The 20,085-nt window shown below is 40.4% G+C and overlaps 2 protein-coding genes and 1 pseudogene across 3 annotated transcripts in view; 1 reads left to right on the forward strand and 2 right to left on the reverse strand.

Annotated features, from left to right (window-relative positions):
- The window catches only part of LOC101014153 (zinc finger protein 708), a 702,618-nt gene that overhangs the window by 424,500 nt on the left and 258,033 nt on the right, over positions 1–20,085 (reverse strand). The window lies entirely within an intron of this gene.
- LOC101015238 (zinc finger protein 100-like) overlaps positions 1–20,085 on the reverse strand; it is a 45,612-nt gene that overhangs the window by 9,122 nt on the left and 16,405 nt on the right. The window contains 2 exon segments of the mRNA XM_031660330.1: positions 9,892–9,990; positions 10,797–10,923. Of these exon segments, the coding sequence (XP_031516190.1) occupies positions 9,892–9,990; positions 10,797–10,923 (226 nt within the window).
- On the forward strand, positions 16,517–18,537 carry LOC108583335 (annotated as a pseudogene). Its single transcript, XR_001897876.3, has one exon. The product of XR_001897876.3 is annotated as a cyclin-Y-like protein 1 pseudogene (transcript).

Genomic DNA, 20,085 nt, shown 5'->3' on the forward strand with positions numbered 1-20,085 from the left:
CAGAGAACTCCAGTAAGATATTCCATGAGAAGATCAACCTCAAGACACATAATTATCAGATTCTTCAATGTTAAACTTCAGGAAAAAATGATAAGAGCAGCCAAAGGGAAGGCCAGGTAGCCTACTAAAAATTGGACCTCTAAAAAGACACCCTACAAGCCAGAAGACATTGGGGGCCAATATTCAGCATTCTTAAAAAAATGAATTTCTAACCCAGAATATCCAGCAAAACTAAGCTTCGTAAGTGAAGGAGAAATGAAATCGTTTTCAGACAAACAAATGCTAAGGGAATTCATTACCACTAGGACTGCCTTGCAAGAGCTCCTGAAAGAAGCACTAAATATGAAAAGAAGAAACCACTACCATCAAATGAAAAACACACTGAAGTACAAAGACCAGTGACACTATGAAACAACTACATCAACAGGTCTGCAAGATAACCAGCTAGCACCACAAGAACAGGATCAAATTCACATATAACAATATTAACCTTAAATTTAAATGGACTAAATGCCCCAATTAATCCCCGCACTTTTGGAGGCCGAGGTTGGTGGATCATGAGGTCAAGAGATCAAGACCATACTAGCTAACACAGTGAAACCTCGTCTCTACTAAAAATACAAAAAATTAGCCGGGCATGGCAGCAGGTGCCTGTAATCCCAGCTGTTCGGGAGGCTGAGGCAGGAGAATGGTGTGAACCTGGGAGGCTGAGTTGGCAGTGAGCTGAGATCATGCCACTGCACTCAAGACTCCAGCCTGGGCGACAGTGTGAGACTCTGTCTAAAAAAAAAAAAAAGAAAAGAAAAAGACAGAATGGCAAGCTGGTTAAAGAGTCAAGACTCACTGGTGTGCTGTATTCAAGAGACCCATCTTACATGCAAAGACACACATAGCCTGAAAATAAAGGGAGAAAAATTTATCAAGCAAATAAAATCAGAAAATAAGGAGGGGTGGCAATTGTAGTTTATGATAAAACAGACTTTAAACCAACAAAGATCAAAAAAGACAAAGAAGGACACTACATAATGGTAAAGGGTCAATTCAAGGAACACCCAGATTTGTTTTTATTGATTGATTTTCTTTGAGACCAAGTCTCACTCTGTCACCCAGGCTGGAGTGCAGTGGCATGATCTTGGCTCACTACAAGCTCCACCTCCCGGGTTCACGCCATTCTCCTGCCTCAGCCTCCTGAGTAGCTGGGACTACAGGCGCTCGCCACCATGCTCGGCTAATATTTTGTATTTTTAGTAGAGACGGGGTTTCACCTTGTTAGCCAGGATGGTCTTGATCTCCTTACCTCATGATCGGCCAGCCTCAGCCTCCAAAAGTGCTGGCATTACAGGCATGAGCCACCATGACTGGCCTTATTGATCTATTTTTTGAGATAGAATCTCACTCTGTTGCCCAGACTAGAATGCAATGGCACAATCTTGGCTCACTGCAACCTTCACTTCGCAGTTTCAAGTGATTCTCCTGCCTCAGCTTCCTGAGTAGGTGGGATTACAGGCACCAACCACTATTCCCAGCTAATTTGTATGTTTAATAGAGACAGGGTTTCACTATGTTGGCTAGGCTGGTCTCAAACTCCTGAACTCAGGGGATCTGCCTGCCTTGGCCTCCCAAAGTGCTGGCATTACAGGCATGAGCCACATGTCCAGTCAGCACTCAGATTTATAAAACATACTTAGATACCTACAAAAAGCCTTAGACTCCCAAAAAATGACAGTGGGAGACTTTAACACCCTACTGCCAATACTAGACAGATCTTTGGGAAAGAAAAGTAACAAGGATATTCAGGACTTGAACTCAGCTGTAGGTCAAGTGGACCTGATAGATATTTACAGAACTCACCAGCCAAAAACAACACAACACATTCTTCTAATTGCCACATGGCACTTACTTAAAATTGATTATATAATTGGAAATAAAACATTCCTCAGCAAATTCAAAAGAACTGAAATCATAACAGTTTCTCAGACCACAGTGCAATCAAATTAGAACTCAAGAGTAAGAAACTCACTCAAAACCACACAACTACATGGAAATTTAACAACATACTCCTGAATGACTTCTGAGTAAATAATAAAATTAAGTCAGAAATCAAAAAATTACTTGAAACCAATAAGAACAAAGAGGCAATATACCAGAATCTCTGGAATGCAGCTAATGTAGTGCTAAGGGGGAAAAAATAGCACTAAGTACCCACATCAAAAAGCTAGAAAGATCTCAAATTGACTCCCTAACATCACTACTAAAAGAAAAAGAGAACCAAGAGCAAACAAACCCCAAAGCCAGCAGAAGACAAAAAATAACCAGGATCAGAGTGGAACCATAGGAGACAAAAGACACAAAAAAAAACCCTTCAAAAAAAAATCAATAAATCTAGGAGCTGTTTTTAAAAAAAATAAGAGATAGACCACTAGCTAGATTAATAAAGAAAAGAGGGAAGAATGAAATAGACACAATAAAAAATGATAAAGCAGATATCAGCAGTGACCCTACATTAATACAATCATCAGGGCTGGGCGTGGTGGATCATGCCTGTAATCCCAGCACTTTGGGAGGCCAAAGTGGGTGGATCACCTGAGGTCAGGAGTTACAGAGCGGCCTGGCCAACAAAGTGAAACCCTGTCTCTACTAAAAATAAAATAAAATAAAATTAGACAGGCATGGTGTCTGGCGCTTATAATCCCAGCTACTCAGGGGGCCCAGGCAGGAGAAACACTTGAAACCAGGAGGCGGAGGTTGCAGTGAGCCAAGATCGCACCATCACACTCCAGGTTGGGGGACAAGAGCAAGACTTCATCTCAAAAAAAAAAAAAAGAAGAAGAAGAAGAAAAAAGAAATACAGTCATCAGAAAATACTATCAACACCTCTATATACATAAACTGGAAAATCTAGAAGAAATGGATAAATTACTGGACACATACCCTCCCAAGACTGAACCAGAAAGAAGTTGAATCACTGAATAGACCAACAACAAGTTCTGAAATTGAGATAGTAATAAATAGGCTACCAACCAAAAAAAGCCCAGGACCAGATGGATTTACAGCTGGATTCTACCAGAGGTACAAAGAAGAGCTGGTACCATCTCTTCTGAAACCATTTTAAATGAAAGAAAAGGAGGAACTCCTCCCTAACTCATTTTATAAGATCAGCATCATTCTGATACCCAACTTGGCAGAGATATAAAAACAACAACAACAACAATAAAAACTTAAAACCAATATCCCTGATAAACATTGATGCAGGCCGGGCATGGTGGCTCTCACCTGTAATCCCAGCACTTTGAGAGGCTGAGGCGGGCAGATCAGTTGAGGTTAGGAGTTCAAGACCAGCCTGGCCAGCATGGTGAAACCCCATCTCTACTAAAAATACAAAAATTAGCTGGGTGTGGTGGTGCATGACTGTGATCCCAGCTACTCAGGAAACTGAGTCAGGAGAACTGCTTGAACCCAGGAGGTGGAGGTTGCAATGAGCCGAGATTGCGCCATTGCACTCCAGCCTGGGCGTCAGAGTGACACTCTGTCAAATAATAATAATAATAATAATAATAATAATAATAATGATAATTGATGGAGAATGAGAAAACTATTTTAAAATTAATATGGAACCCAAAAAGGCCCCATATAGCCAAAACAATCTTAAGCAAAAAGAACAAAGCTGGATTCATCATGCTATCCAACTTCAAACTATGCTACAAGGTTGTAGTTACCAAAACAGCCTGGCACTGGCATAAAAACAGACACATAGACCTATGAAACAGAATAAAGAACTCCGAAATAAGACTCTATATCTACAACCACCTGATCTTTGAAAAATCTGACAAAAACAAGCCATAAGGAAAGAACTCCCTATTTAATAAATGGTTCTGGGAGAACTGACTAGCCATATGCAAAGAATGGAAACTGGATGTGGTAAGAAAAAGAGCAAGTGTGAGGTGAAAAAGCCAGGTTCAGGCCAGGCACAGAGACTCACACCTGTAATCCAAGCACTTTGGGAGGTCAATGAGGTCAGGAGTTCGAGACCAGCCTGACCAACATGGTGAAATCCCATCTCTACTAAAAAACTACAAAAATTAGCTGGGCATGGTGGTGGGTGCCTGTAATCCCAGCTCTTTGGGAGGCTGAGGCAAGGGAATCCCTTGAACCAGGGAGGTGGAGGTTGCAGTGAGCCATGATGGTGCCATTGCACTCCAGCCTAGACTACAGAGTGAAACTCCATCTCGAAAAAATAAAAAAAGCCAGCTTCTTTTAATGAACTGCTCTCATTTGAATTAATGAAGTGTAAATTTTCTGATTATCAAAAGGCTGGTGCCAAGGCATTTATGAGAAATTTGCCCCCATGACTAAAAAACCTCCCTACCTAGTTCCACATCCAACATGGAGGATTACATTGCAGCATGAGGTTTGCAGAACATGGACATCCAAACCATACCACAGACAAACTAGGCTTAACACACATGTACAAAACTTTTCAGTTAAAAGCAAAATAATAAACAATATTCTTATTTATACCTGATGTATTCTGTTAGAACACACAAGTCTTATTAAAGAATACCAGCTGGGTGTAGTGGCTGATATGTATAATTTCAACAATTTGGAAGACGAAAGTGAGAGGATCCCTTGGGACCACAAGTATAAGACAAGTGTCAGTAACATAGTGAGACCCCGTCCCTACAAATAATCAAAAAATTGGCCAGGCATGGTAGTGCATGCCCATAGTCTCAGCTACTCAGGAGGCTGAGGTGTAAGTGAGCCAAAATTATGACACTATACTCCAGCCTGGGTGACAGAGTATGATCCTGTCTGAAAACGACAACAAACAAATAAATTTAAGAAGAATAAAATCATGCACTGCATGGTAACTGACCAGAACGGAATAAAACTAGGAATTAAAAGCAAAAGTAAAATTGGCAAATCCAACAATATCTAAATATAAAACAGATGAGCTGAGTGCAATGGCTCACACCTGTAATACTACCATTTTGGGAGGCTGAGGCAAGAGAACTGCTTGAGCCCATGAGTTAGAAACTATCCTAGGCAACATAGGAAGACTCTGTCTCTAATAAATAAAATTAAATTAAATTAAAATACATTCTTCAACATATTCCTGCTAAGGGTCAAACATTTTAATTTTGTTGAGATACCAATATAACCTACAGAGGTGAACAAATTCCGTACAATCTCTATAAAAATCTCAATAGCACAGTTATTACAGAAATATTCTTTAAAATATTTGATTGTGAATTATAACTAACCAAACACCCATGAAAAGAACAGAGGCATTATACTTCCTGATTTTAAAACATTAAAAGCTACAATAACAATAACAGTATGGTACTAATACAAAGACAGATAAACAGATGAAAGAGCAGAATAGAGTTCAGAAATGAACCCTTGAGTATATGATTAGATGAACTTCCACAAAGCTGCCATGAACATACAATAGAGAAAAGGTAATTTTTTCAAAAAATAATGGTAAGAACTAAATATCAACACTGATAAAATAAAGTTGGATCATTTCCTTGAACCATATATAAAAAATGTTTTCAATAAAATACTTACACACATAAAAAAACAAATCTCTTAGAACAAAATAGAAAAAAGTCATGACATGGGTCTTGGCATCATTTTCTTTTTTTTTTTTTTTTTTGAGACTGAGTCTGGCTCTGTCGCCCAGGCTGGAGTGCGGTGGCCGGATCTCAGCTCACTGCAAGCTCCGCCTCCCGGGTTCACGCCATTCTCCTGCCTCAGCCTCCCGAGTAGCTGGGACCACAGGCGCCCGCCACTTCGCCCGGCTAGTTTTTTGTATTTTTTAGTAGAGACGGGGTTTCACCGTGTTCGCCAGGATGGTCTCGATCTCCTGACCTCGTGATCCGCCCGTCTCGGCCTCCCAAAGTGCTGGGATTACAGGCTTGAGCCACCGCGCCCGGCCGGCATCATTTTCTTAGCTACAACATTAAATGCATGAACAATAACAAAAAAACAGAAAAATTTAACTACACTCTACTTCAAAATTTCTCCACATTAGAAAAAAAAAATTCAATTGTGTGAAAATGCCTCATAAGAAATGGGTGAAAATATTTGCAAGTCACATGTGATAAGAGTTAATATTCAGGCCAGGCGCAGCGGTTCACACCTGTAATCCCAGCACTTTGGAGGCCGAGGTGGGTGGATCACCTGAGGTTACAAGTTCAAGACCAGCCTGACCAAATTACAAATTAATAATTTGTAGAGAAACGCATAAAAATAAAAATGAAAAACGAAATCACCTCACATCCATTACAATGGCCACTATAAATTATTTAAAGACGCCAAATCTGTTGATGATGCAATGAAAATGAAACCTCTGTTGATACTGGTAGAAAACAAAGATGTAGTCATCATTTTAAAATATTACGTTTCTCAAATAATTAAAAATGGAATTATTATCAAATACAGCAACTCCATTAATGAATCTATATTCAAAATACGCAACAAAAGACCTAGAAGACATATTTGAACATCTATGATTATTGTACCAGTACTCACAAAAGTCAAAAGGCTGAGGCAACCCGGGTGTCTCTTGATTTATGAACACATCAACAATGTAACATATACATAAAATGGAATATTATTCAGACTTAAAGAAGAAAATCTTGTCACATTTTAAGATAAACTTTGAGGCCGGGTGCGGTGGCTCAAGCCTGTAATCCCAGCACTTTGGGAGGCCGAGACGGGCGGATCACGAGGTCAGAAGATCGAGACCATCCTGGCGAACACGGTGAAACCCTGTCTCTACTAAAAAGTACAAAAAACTAGCTGGGCGAGGTGGCGGGTGCCTGCAGTCCCAGCTACTGGGGAGGTTGAGGCAGGAGAATGGCGTGAACCCGGTAGGCGGAGCTTGCAGTGAGCTGAGATCCGGCCACTGCACTCCAGCCTGGGTGACAGAGCGAGACTCTGTCTCCAGAAAAAAAAAAAAAAAAAAAAAAGATAAACTTTGAGAATACTACGTCACCTGAAATAAGCCAGAAACAAAATGATGAACACTGTATTATTCCACTTACATGAGATATCTTAAATAGTCACACTCACAAACAGAAAGTGGAAGGGTGCTTGTCAAGGGCTTGGGAGAGGGCAAAATGGGTTGTTGTTACTTATTGGGTATTTTTAGTTTCATAAGATGTAAAATTTCTATAAGTCTTTGGCATACCAATGTGAATCTACTTAACATGGTTAAAATGTAATAATAATAATTATTATTATTTTTGAGATGATATTTCACTCTTGTTGCCCAGGCTGAAGGGCAATGGGGCAATCTGGGCTACTGCAACCTCTGGCTCCCGGGTTTAAGCAATTTTCCTACCTCAGCCTCTCGAGTAGCTGGGATTACAGGCACCTGTCACAAGGCCCCGCTAATTTTTGTATTTTTAGTAGAGATGGGGTTTCACTATGCTGGTCAGGCTGGTCTTGAACTCCTGACCTCAGGTAGTCGGCCCGCCTCAGCCTCCCAAAGTGCTGGGATTACAGGCATGAGCCACCACGCCTGGCCTATAAAACTTTCTTTTGTTTATGAGACAGTCTCACTCTGTCACCCAAGCTGGAGTGCAGTGGCACAACTCACTTCAGCCTCAAACTTCCAGGCTCAAGTAATTCTCTTCTCTCAATTTCCCAAGTAGCTGAAACCACAGGTGCACACCACCATGCCTGGCAATTTTTAAAATAATTTTGTGGAGAAGGAATCTCCCCATGTTGCTCTGGCTGGTCACAAACTTCTGGGCTCAAGTGATCCTCCTTTCTTGACCTCCCGAAATCCTGGGATTACAGTTGTGAGCCACCACCAGGTCTGGCCCTGAAACGTACACTTAAAGAAATTTTTGGTAGGCTGGGCGCAGTGGTTCATGCCTGTAATCCCAGCACTTTGGAAGGCTGAGGCGGAGGAATCACTTGAGGCCAGGAATTCAAGACTAGCCTGGCGAACATGGTGAAACCCTGACTCTACTAACAATCGAAAAAATTACCCAGGCGTGGTGGCGGGCACCTATAATCCCACCTACCCAGGAGGCTGAGGCAGGAGAACTGCTTGAACCCAGAAGTTGAAGGATGCAGTGAGCCGAGATCACGCTATTGCACTCCAGCCTGGGCGACAGAGCGAGACTCTGTCTCAAAAAAAAAAAAAAACGATTTAAGATGGTAAATTTTATGTTACGTGTTTTTGAAATCATTAATTTTTCTTTTTTTTTTTTTTTTTTTGAGACAGAGAATTGCTTGAACCCGGGAGGCGGAGGTTGCAGTGAGCCAGAGATCGCGCCACTGCACTCCTGCCTGGGCAACAGCAGCCAAACGCCGTCTCAAAAAAAACCCACGAAAACACAAAAACAAACAAACAAAAAGGTGAAGAGGTGTCTGCTCCGTCAAATTCACAGACACCAATGCAAAACTGTATTGTGCTCACTGTCAATGCTTCTATTTTAACGTAGGACTGGAAGTAAGTGGCAGAATGATGAGTCAAAAACATTTTTAAAAAGCCACTGAAAATGAAGATAAGTAAAAGTTACTATTTGTGCATCATATGATCTTATATATATAAAAAATAAACACTACATTGAAATTTGTCTAAAGCAATAAATACACTCGGTAAATTAGCAAAATATAAAATTAACCTACAAGTATAAATTATTGTTCCATAAATTTAAACCATCTGATACAATTAAGAAAACAATCTTATTTACAATAGCATTAAAATAATAAATTTCTGAGAGCAAATTTAACCAAGAAGGTAAAAAAAATCTTTACATTAAAAGATATAAGATAGACCGGCACAGTGGCTCACGCCTGTAATCCCAACACTTTGGGAGGCCGAGGCAGGCAGATCACGAGGTCAAGAGATCCGTACAATCTGACCAACATGGTGAAACCCTGTCTCTACCAAAAATACAAAAAATTAGCTGGGTGTGGTGGCATGCGCCTGTAGTCCCAGCCAAGCAGGAGTCTGAGGCAGGAAGATTGCTTGAACCCAGGAGGCGGAAGTTGCAGTGAGTCAAGATCACGCCACTGCACTCCAACCTGGCAAAAGAGCGAGACTCCTTCTCAAAAAACAAAACAAAACAAAAAAGATGTAAGATACCAATGAAATAAATTATTGAAGACACAAATTTTAAAAGACTTCATGTCCATGGATTGAAAGAATAAATATTGTTAAAGTGTCATATTATCTAGTCTATAGCTTCAATAAACTTCCTATTAAAATTCCAGTGACATTTTTTTCACAGTAATAAAAAATACAATTCTAAAATTTACAAGAAACTACAATAAGCTTCGAAAAGCCAAAGCAATCTTGAGGCAAAAGAACAAAGCAGAGGGGTATTATACTTTATAATTTCTATCTGTATTTCAAGAATATAGTAGTAAAAACAGGACGGAATGTGCAGAAAGATTAACAAACAAATCAATGGAACAGAAATCACTACTTTCACACATTTCAGACAGGATGAAAAAAGAGAACTAAAAAATAGTTTAACATAGAGTTTCCCAAAATCATGCAGATATCTGTGTGTACCCCAAAATAATGGAAAAGCAGGCAGATTGTACAGTCTTTTATACACCATTAAAAGGACTCTGGCTTTCACTGTAAACTTGAAGGAAGATCACCAAAAGGAAAGTAGAATATTTAAAGAATTTAAAAAGCATAAGACAGAAGATGCCCCTACATGACAGCAAAAAAAATAAAAATAAAAATAAAAAATAAAGTAAATAAAAAATTTTAAAAACCCAAAAAACAAAAACACTCAGGCATCCCAGAAACTATTTCCTTTGGAACAGCTTCCCAAATCACATTTTAATGACCAGTTTTCTCTTTGACCTTTGGACCTCTCATCTGTGTCATCTGCTGTGTTCACTCTCACCTACCTGAGGGTTTGGCTACCATCTCATGTCTCTTTATATTCCAGGGCTCCTTTCCTTGCTCCAGACAGGTGATCAGGTCTGGCTTAGTGACAGCAATACCTGCTTTATTAGAAATAAATAACATGAATCTTTTTCATATTCTCCAATTAGCATCCTAGTCGTATGCTTAGTAAAGAGGAGGTGATAGAATATTCTAGAATAATCCCAAAATACTAATTAATGAGAGAAATTTCTAAATATTTAGAAAATCTTTAAAACTTGTAGGTCCTTAATTTCACTATCCAGTACTCATGAATCAAAAAATTGGTGGTGACGAATAGATTTTAAAATATGGACAAATATACATACACATTTATTTATTTTTGAGATGGAGTCTTGCTCTGTTGCCAAGGCTGGAGTGCAGTGGCATGATCTTGGCTCACTACAACCCCCGTTCTCCTGGGTTCAAGCGATTCTCCTGCCTCAGCTTCCTGAGTAGCTGGGACTACAGGCACGTGCCACCATGCCTGGCTAATTTTTGTATTTTCACTTTGTTGGCCAGGCTGGTCTCAAACTCCTGACCTCGTGACCCACCTGCCTCAGCCTCCCAAAGTGCTGAGATTACAGGAGTGAGCCACCATGTCCGGCCTAAAATCATGGGCAACAATATTTTATGCCACTAAATTTCTGGAATTACCACTGATCTAGAGTGAAGGATACAGATCAGCTTTGGAATGTGGGAAGTTCAGGTCAAGATGAAACATCTTGAAGACATTCTTTTCCACACAGACAAAGTCTCAAGATTTTCTTGAAAAAACGGATCAGAAACTCATTTATGCAAAGCATAAATTACCAAAAATCATTTCACAAAAAAAGAGAAAGGAAATCTTTAGGGTATATTAGAAATTGTGTATTAAAGGTATTCTTACCCAAGAAGACCAGGTTTCTGTAGTTCTCTAACATCACTTTCCTATACAAACCCTGCTGAGCAGTGTCCAGGCACTGCCACTCCTCCAGAGAGAATTCTATGGCCACATCCCTAAATGTCAATGGCCCCTGAAAAACATAAGCACACAGACACACATATATTTACCAAGTGGCCATGAGCAGAAATTATCATTTTAATTATAATGAAACAACAGAGTAAAGAGAATTGGTTCTGATTAATAGAAATAACTGAAAATTTGCAGTAATTTTTAACCCAGAAATATTCTCTAAAATATCCTCTAACTCTGAGAGAAGAGAATGGCATAAGATCCACAACACCAGTGTATATATGATACTTTTTAGATAATAAAGTATAAAATTAAGAGCATAAACACAAACATATACATTTTTTAGTGCAATATTTACATCATAAAGAATGAGCTGTGTGTATTTTTTAGACAAAAAAGAGATGTTGAGTTAGAAGGCACCTCTTGAATTTTAATGTGTACAATAAACTGGAAATCCTGTGCAGACTTTTTCTCAGAAGATCTGGAATGAAGTCTGAGTTTCTGAATTTCTAATAGCTCACTAGTAATGCCAATGTTTTTAGCCCCAAAAGAAAATTCTGTGAAACATCCAGTAGCTGGAAGAGCCTGTGTTTTGCCTGATTTTTCTGGCCTGTAAACAAAGAGACTTCATTTTCCGAAGACAGATACATGCAAAGAAAACCTAAGAAAAAAGGGCACCTGCCACATTAAATGTGATGGCTTATGCACATTATCTGCATAAAGATACCTAATAATGACAAGAAAAATAGTTAACTCTGTAGTGAAAGAAACATCAGAGCGCTTTTTAACCAAGTAAATTATTAATATTAACCACATTTTATGGTGTGCTGATGCACATAGAAGAACACAGCATCATCGCCTAGATATTGCCCCTCAAAAAGTAAATTATAGTCTGAATTCAATCATACAGAAACATCAGTTTTATGCAAAGTTCAAGATACAGGTATCTCCAATGTTCTGTAATTTTCAATAATGATTTTATTTATTTATTTATTTATTATTATTTTTTTGAGACAGAGTCTCACTCTGTCCCCCAAGCTGGAGTGCAGTGGCGCGATCTCGGCTCACTGCAAGCTCCGCCTCCTGGGTTCACACCATTCTCCTGCCTCAGCCTCCGGAGTAGCTGGGACTACAGACACCCGCCACAACACCCGGCTGATTTTTTGTATTTTTAGTAGAGATGGGGTTTCGCCGCGTTAGCCAGGATGGTCTCGATTTCCTGACCTCGTGATCCGCCCCGCCCGACTCGGCCTCCCAAAGTGCTGGGATTACAGGCATGAGCCACCACGCCCGGCTCCAATAATGATTTTAAGTAGTCTTTCTTTAGCACCCTACAGAGCAGGTATCTCTCAGTACTTTTTCCTGAACTTTCTGGGTAATAAATGCCACCTTATTTAAATAAGTATTTTCTTAATCCTATTCTGCATAGAGCTAATGGAGAACACTGATGGAACCTCAACATTACATATCCTCCATGTAAACCCCAGCTTTTCCCAATAGGAATCTTGAGTATCCACATCCTTCCATGTTCAACAGCCATAATGGGAACATTTTTAATAGTGGATCATAAATTCATGGCAGGAATTCTGCATGGCATATAAGAAGCCATGATATTGAGAATGTAGAGAAGGCTCTAGTACACAGGAAATAAATATTCTGCATAGACCTTTGACTACCATTAGAATTTTAAAAAGTAGTTAAACTCATTAGTAAGGAAAAACACAAGTAGAGAAGTAAAGGTTTGCAAATACTAAATGCGTGAGACTCCAGAAGAAAGAAGAGACAAACCTCTTGATCTGAGACATGTTTAGCTGAAAAAAAAAAAAAAAAAATCCTCTTTCTCCTCCTTCTCTTGGAATCCTTTTCAGATGAAATTCTCTAAACAAGTTAACACTTTTCTTGAGAAAACTGCCTTAAACACGTCAGCACCATCTTCTTACCTGCTAGCATCAGACCCACAGACAGAAGGACCAAGACCAAAAAGTCCACTCATTTCTTTCCTTTATAACAGAAGAGATTCAAGAACAACGTGCTGCTCCATGGATGTAAAAATATGTTTCTCCTTTCCTGTCCTCAGGTGCCCTCCCCTGCCACAAACACCAGCAATTTCTGCTACAGTAATGGAAATATGGGCCACACTGTCCTGTCCCTACCAAACCCAAACAGAACAGGTCCTGTAACCACCCTTTAGTGCAAAGGTGGCACTTAACTCTCATGAATGTATCTTGAAGCCCTCACACTTGATTCTGGCCTCACGTCAGAGTCACATGAGGCCCTTCATTTAAACAACATGGATGCTTCCACCCACAACAATAAACAGGAGCTGTGGGGAGGAAACAAGAGGTTTCTGCCAATTGGCCATGTGATACTAATGAGAAGCCTAGGCTGATAACCACTAAGCTAAACATTGCCTTTCAAGCTTTAATGAACTTAAAAATCACTTGGTAATGTTGGTCCCACTCTACATAATGTGATTTTGCCGGTTTGGAAAGGGTCCATGGATGGGTGTTTCAAACAAGTCCCCTGTCAATGCTGATGTGTGCTCCCTCGGGCTCATCATTAGCATTAGTTAGAGAAAGCGGGCACAGCACAGAGTTCCTTACACTCAGCACTCTTGTCACAACACAAATACTTCTGGTACAAATGAAGACAACTACACTTCATCTTGAAGTTTTATATTATTTGCTGGCTCTTTAAAGTTTACAGAGGAAACAGAAGGCAGCAATGTTGGAATAAGTCTGCATTTGGAAAACAACATGTACATATGTAGTAATGTATAATTATTAAGCAGGTACTATGTGCTCAAGAGTATAATACAGAGCACTGTGCTGGGCATAACACATTGGAAGTTGATACTAAGTGTTCAATAAGTCTCAGGATTTAGATAAAGGGCCCAGCATTATTACTTCTTCCTCTTGTTTCTCTGTCATTGATTTTTTTTTTTTTAATGTAGAGAATAAAGCTAAATATAGACAGAGGAGTGGGGCATAGAAAGAGTTTAAGAAATTTTTTTCTATTTATATTTACTTGTCTGTGATTTGTGGAGCAACTACTGGAACTGCAGGAATAGAAAACACGTTGCTAAATGGAATGTTTCTGTAAGCACCGGTTTTAATACAAAATTTTAAGAAATAAGATGTTAAAATGTATAGTTTATTTTTCTTATTTATCTGCTTTTGGGTTGCAGGAAATTGTAAGCACCCGCTCTAGAAAGGCAGAAGGATTTACTGGCCAAAACTCTGACCTTTATAAAACAGTTCTGAAAGGCAAGACTCCAGAGTGGGCGAGACCTAAAGAAGGCCTTCAAAAAGGGTGAAACTGAACAGAAATGGGGCAGGGAAAGCACCCTATGTAGAATTCTGTTCTCTATGCCACTGGGGTATTTCCAGTTCTGTTTTTCCTAAGCTTACCTAAGAAAAACTTAAATCCCAGACTTTATGTAACTTTTATCTATTTTTGCCACTGCTCTGTCAATTTTATAACTATACTATCAAGCAATTTAAATGACTTTTTAAAAGTTTTCTGGAATAATTTTATTAGAAGATAAATATGTATTCTCAATAAAGTAAAAGATACACAAATAATAACTCCTCAGTCCATAAATATCCCTTCAGGTGATAACCTCAGAAGACACAACAATGTAAAAAGAACCGGCCCAAGTTTTTTGTTTTTTGAGATGGAGTTTCGTTCTTGTTGCCTAGGCTGGAGTGCAATGGCACGATCTTGGCTCACTGCAACTTCTGCCTCCTGGGTTCAAGCGATTCTCCTCCTCAGTCTCCCGAGTAGCTGGAGTTACAGGCATGCATCACCACGCCTAGCTAATTTTTTTAGCGGAGATGGGGTTTCTCCATGTTGTTCAGGCTGATCTCGAACTCCCGACCTCAGGTGATCCACCCGCCTCAGCCTCCTAAAGTGCTGGGATTATAGGCATGAGCCACAGCGCCCGGCTGAAGAGGCCAAAGTTTTATTTTGCTTTGCACACATCCATTCACCATACCAACCATATGTTGTTTAATTCAACCATGTATCCAGTTGCTAGTCTAGATCAAAAGTTTCCGGATGGTAGGGACCATGACTGCTTCATCTATTTTTTGAATGACCTTACAAAATGGAAGCAATTAGTTTATCTTTTGAGTCACCAGACCTCCTCTTTGTCTTTCACCAAAGTAACAGGAAACTAGAGAAACTCTCATCTGGGTACAAACCAAAGTTATCTCTTATATGAGGGGAGAAAAAAAACACAGAATGACCCATTTCTCTTACACTGAGACACAAGCAGAATCAACCACTCTTGTCAGCCTGACACAGTTCTGCCCTGGACATCCTCAAATGTCTCAAAGACATCTAGGTGATTGTGAGAAGGTTCTTAGTGACCCTGGGCTGATGGCCCAATGATAAGCCAGGCTGAGAGAAATTCATGCTGATTCTAAATAGAAGATGGAACTGCCTTGGTGGAGCTCCAGAACCTGGATCACCTATCCTGATTTGCTAGGTTTTGGGTAAGAGCAACAACAATACTCTACGCCAGTATCATATTTTACAGGTAGGTATAGTTGTGGTCATGGCTCTGGATACTTTGTGGCCTTGATCTCTCACTAAGATGCTTGTTTACACTTACAGATTCTGTCATCAGATTCTATTTACACCTGGAGTCTCTCACATAACTGTAGCAGGTCACTGAACAAGATCTGAAAAGCTTAAAGAGCCACACTCTCAAATGGGAGCTTTAAGATTTCTACGCTGACATCTCGCAATATAGAAAATGCCTTCTGTTGGTTTTCAGTACATTCTCAATTCAAAGTCTTCTGGCCCTGTCTTGTAAATCCCAGGCAGACGCCAGACCTTATGTGCAGATTCTAGGTGGGATCAACTTGGCTCTGCATCCTTGGGTGTTACAGCAAACAGAGTAAATCAAAGGAGAGCTACCCTATAGAGACTGCTCTGGCACATTCTAAATAATATGTCTAACTAAAAGAAAAAACTGAGGCAACATGAACATAAGTAGAGAGTTCATCTGGGTCAAGCTTGAGGACTATAACCTTGGAGCGAAAATACATCTTTCAAAGATTCAACAAATAAGAAGTTGAATCTCTCAACAGACCAATAACAAGTGCCAAAATTGAATTGGTTTTAAATGGCCAGCCAACCACAAATAAAAAAGAACCAGACAAATTTGCAGATGAATTCTACCAGATGTACAAAGAAGAGCTGGTACCACTTCTAACATTATTTCAAAATATTGAGAAAAAGGGACTTATTTTTCAACTCATTATATAAAAACAGCATCATTGTGATACCAAAACTGTTAAGAGACATCAAAAAAAAAAAAAAAAAAAAGAAAGAAAACTTCAGGCCAATATCCCTGAGGAGCACTGATGTGAAAAACTTCAAAAAAATACTGGAGAACCGAATCCAGCAGCACATCAAAAAACGTATCCACCACTATCAAGTTGGCTTCATCCCTGGGATGCAAGGCTGGTTCAACATATGCAAATCAATAAATGTAATCCATCACATAAAGACAACAAAAGACAAAAACACATAATTATCTGGAGAGGAGTCAGCTTGGGGAGGCCGCGGCAGCGGCGCTAGGGTGCGAGGAGCCCCAAGGCCTGCCCGGGGCGGGTCGCGGGGTGGGTGGGCGAACTGAGGAAAGGAGGCATCTGCTTGCGCGGTGCAGCCCCGACAGCGCCATTGTTGGGGGACGGGGTGCTGCGCAGGGCCTCGGAGTAGGGGGGCTAGCGAAGGCGCCGGAGGCAGCGGAGAGAAGCGAAGGCGCCCCATGGGAAACACGCTGACCTATTGCGTGTCCCCCAGTACCAGCCTCAAGCTGGGCAAGTGCGCAGGGTGTGAGGTGTACTGCGCATCCGACGTCTACGAGGCGGCATCCGGGTAGGGGATGCGGTGGCGGTAGCTCCGGCTGCTGTGGAGCTTGCCAAGTTGGATTTAGGAGCGGGCCAGGGCCACCACCTGCAGCACGTCAGCAACCGCGAGATGCCCGAAGATTTAGCCTTGGAGTCAAACCCTTCTGACCATCCAAGGGCAAGCACAATTTTCCTGAGCAAATCTCAAACTGATGTGCGAGAAAAGAGGAAAAGAAACCACTTAAATCATGTATCTCCAGGACAGCTTACTAAAAAGTATAGCTCATGCTCAACAATATTTCTAGATGACAGAACAGTCAACCAGCCTAATCTTAGAACCACAGTAAAATGTGTGACCTCAGAAATATATTACCACATAAAGAACAGAGATGCAAATAGATCCCTGGATATTTCTGATGAAAGATCACATCCACTTACACGAGAAAAAGTTCCACAGGAATACTTTAAGCATGATCCTGAGCACAAGTTTATTTACAGATTTGTTCGTACTCTTTTTAGTGCTGCGCAGCTAACAGCTGAATGTACAACAGTAACTTTGGTTTACTGAAAAAAGTTTTTAACTTATGCTGAAATCAACATTTGTCCCACTAACTGGAAAAGGATTGTTCTGGGAGCCATTCTTCTTGCCTCCAAGGTTTCCTATGATCAGGCTGTATGGACTGTGGACTACTGCCAGATCCTCAAGGGCATTACAGTTGAGGACATGAATGCAATGGAAAGGCATTTTTCGGAGCTTCTTCAGTTTAATATTAATGCTCCTGCTAGGTTTGTGCAAAACACTACTTTGACCTTCTCTCCTACGCAGATGACAACAACCTGAATTTTCTATTTTCTCCTCTTAGCAAAGAAAGAGCACGGAACCTAGAGGCTATTTCTAGATTATGTGAAGATAAAGACTGGTGTGGAGCAGGTACACGAAGGTCTTTCAGCACTGATAACTTCATTGGTATTCAGCACTCTAAAGCCATCCTCTCTTAAAGGGAGAAATGAGGGGTTATAATGTCATGCGACCTTCATCTATCATTTGTAGATGATATTTGTCCATCTACAAACATTGGACAAATATCACCTTTCCTGCTCAAAACCCAGCAAAATTAGTGTTTTCATCAAAAGGAAAGAGCTCAAATTCAAGAGACTCATGGACAACAAGGATCATACTCCATAGAAAAGAATGGGACCTTGTCAATGCAACAAAACACTCTTCTGTCATTTTTAATGTAAACAGAGTTACAAAAACCACTCCAAAATGAAGGCTCCCATCCCACACACAGATATTTGCTTATGGTGTGGGCCGATAGCTGTGAACTATGTTAGGTTTTTTAAAACAATAGTTTAAATTTTTAGACTTTAAAGACACTAACCATAGAACTTTTATGTTTCTTCCAGTTTTTCTCCCCTTGCACATTTTGCTGCCTATGCCTTTAGAATCAATGCAGTATTACCATTAAAACAAGGGACTCTAACTAAAGCCACTTAGGAGCTGACTGCAGCATCGTTAGGGATTCAAGGGTTCTTCCTCCCTACTGTTACCCTTGAAGCTGCTAGTCATTGGCAATCATTTTATACCAAAAAGCTGATGGATAACATTTGTCATTCATATTCTTTGCAAGCATTACTTTAGCATTTTAGCATGTTTGGGGTCATAAACAGAGGAAGTATTGGTTATTAATATCTAATTCTATTGAAGTCCATGTTGCATTTCTTGTGAACTATAAATGGTGCTTCTCATTTTCTGATAATTTTTATCTTGTTAAATAAATGTATTAAAATATATTTTCATAATGCCAACCAACATGGTGGTTCAGTGACAGTGAAGAAAAAGTATAGCACTTTTAAGCTTTAATATAGTTTGGGTCCTCTAAGGCACTGCAGCATGAGTATAAATGCTATAAACCTTTGAAAAACATCATTTGAGGCCGGGCGCGGTGGCTCAAGCCTGTAATCCCAGCACTTTGGGAGGCCGAGACGGGTGGATCACGAGGTCAGGAGATCGAGACCATCCTGGCTAACACGGTGAAACCCCGTCTCTACTAAAAAAATACAAAAAAATAGCCGGGCGCGGTGGCGGGCGCCTGTAGTCCCAACTACTTGGGAGGCTGAGGCAGGAGAATGGCGTGAACCCGGGAGGCAGAGCTTGCAGTGAGCTGAGATCGGGCCACTGCACTCCAGCCTGGGCGGCAGAGCGAGACTCCGTCTCAAAAAAAAAAAAAAAAAAAAAAAAAAGAAAAACATCATTTGAGAGTTTTGTTTTTTTTCTTTAGGAGATGGGAGTCTTGCTATGTTGTCCAGGCTGGAGTGCAGTGGCTGTTCACGGGTGCAGTCATGGTGCACTGCAGCCTAGAACTTCCTGGCTTTGGGCCATCTTCTAGCCTTGGCCACACGAGTGGCTGAGACTACAGGTGCACCTGGCATTTGTCTCCTGAATGTTAGGCATTTGATTTTTTGTTTCAGTCACTCCTGAAGATGGCAGACATTGACTGAAGCAAAAAATTAAAAGCTTTATACTCAAAATTCTCAAAATGAAGCTGGGTGTGGTGGTGCATGCCTGAGGTTCCAGCTACTTGGGGGCTGGGGCTGGAGGATTGCTTGGGGTCAGGTATTGGAGGCTGCAGTGTACCATGATGGTGTCTATAGAAATAGCTACTGCACTTCAACCTGGACAACATATCGGGACCCCATCTCTTAGAAAAATGCAAAATTAAATGCAAAAGAAATGTGCTGGGCATAGTGATTCATGCCTATTATCTCAGTACTTTGGGAGGCTGAGGTGGGAGGATTACTTGAGCACAGCAGTTCAAGACCAGTCTACTCAACACAGTGAAACCATGTCTGTAAAATAAGAAGAAGAAGAAATAAAAATAATTAGTTGGATATGGTGGCATGTGTCTGTAGTCCCAGCTACTCAGGAGACTGAGGTGGGAGGATCACTTGGGCCTCAGGGGTCAAGGCTGCAGTGGGCCGTGATCATGCCACTGCACTCCAGCCTGGGTGACATCCAGATCCCCTTTCAAAAGAAGGAAAAGAAAAACATTCAGGCAAGGTTTTGTGAAAGTTTGTAGCATTTATACTTCTACAAGTATCAAAGCTTACAATTACATTAAACATTTGGAATATCTTGTATCTCCATAAAATGCCCTTCTCTTTTTAAAAGGAGTTACTTGTAGAGCTGTGCTCTATATGCATTGATCCCCGAAGTTTCTTTAATGTAAAGCAAGATTTTGAAGAGCAGTGTTAATTAACATGTAATAAAAATAATTGGACCCTAATGATAGAAGGTGATATGAACAGCTGTTTTATCATCCTACATGCTACCAAGCTGTAGGTGTCCCATTAAATCC

This window comes from Papio anubis, chromosome 20 (genome assembly GCF_008728515.1).
Source record: "Papio anubis isolate 15944 chromosome 20, Panubis1.0, whole genome shotgun sequence".
In the NCBI taxonomy this organism is placed as follows: Eukaryota; Metazoa; Chordata; class Mammalia; order Primates; family Cercopithecidae; genus Papio; species Papio anubis.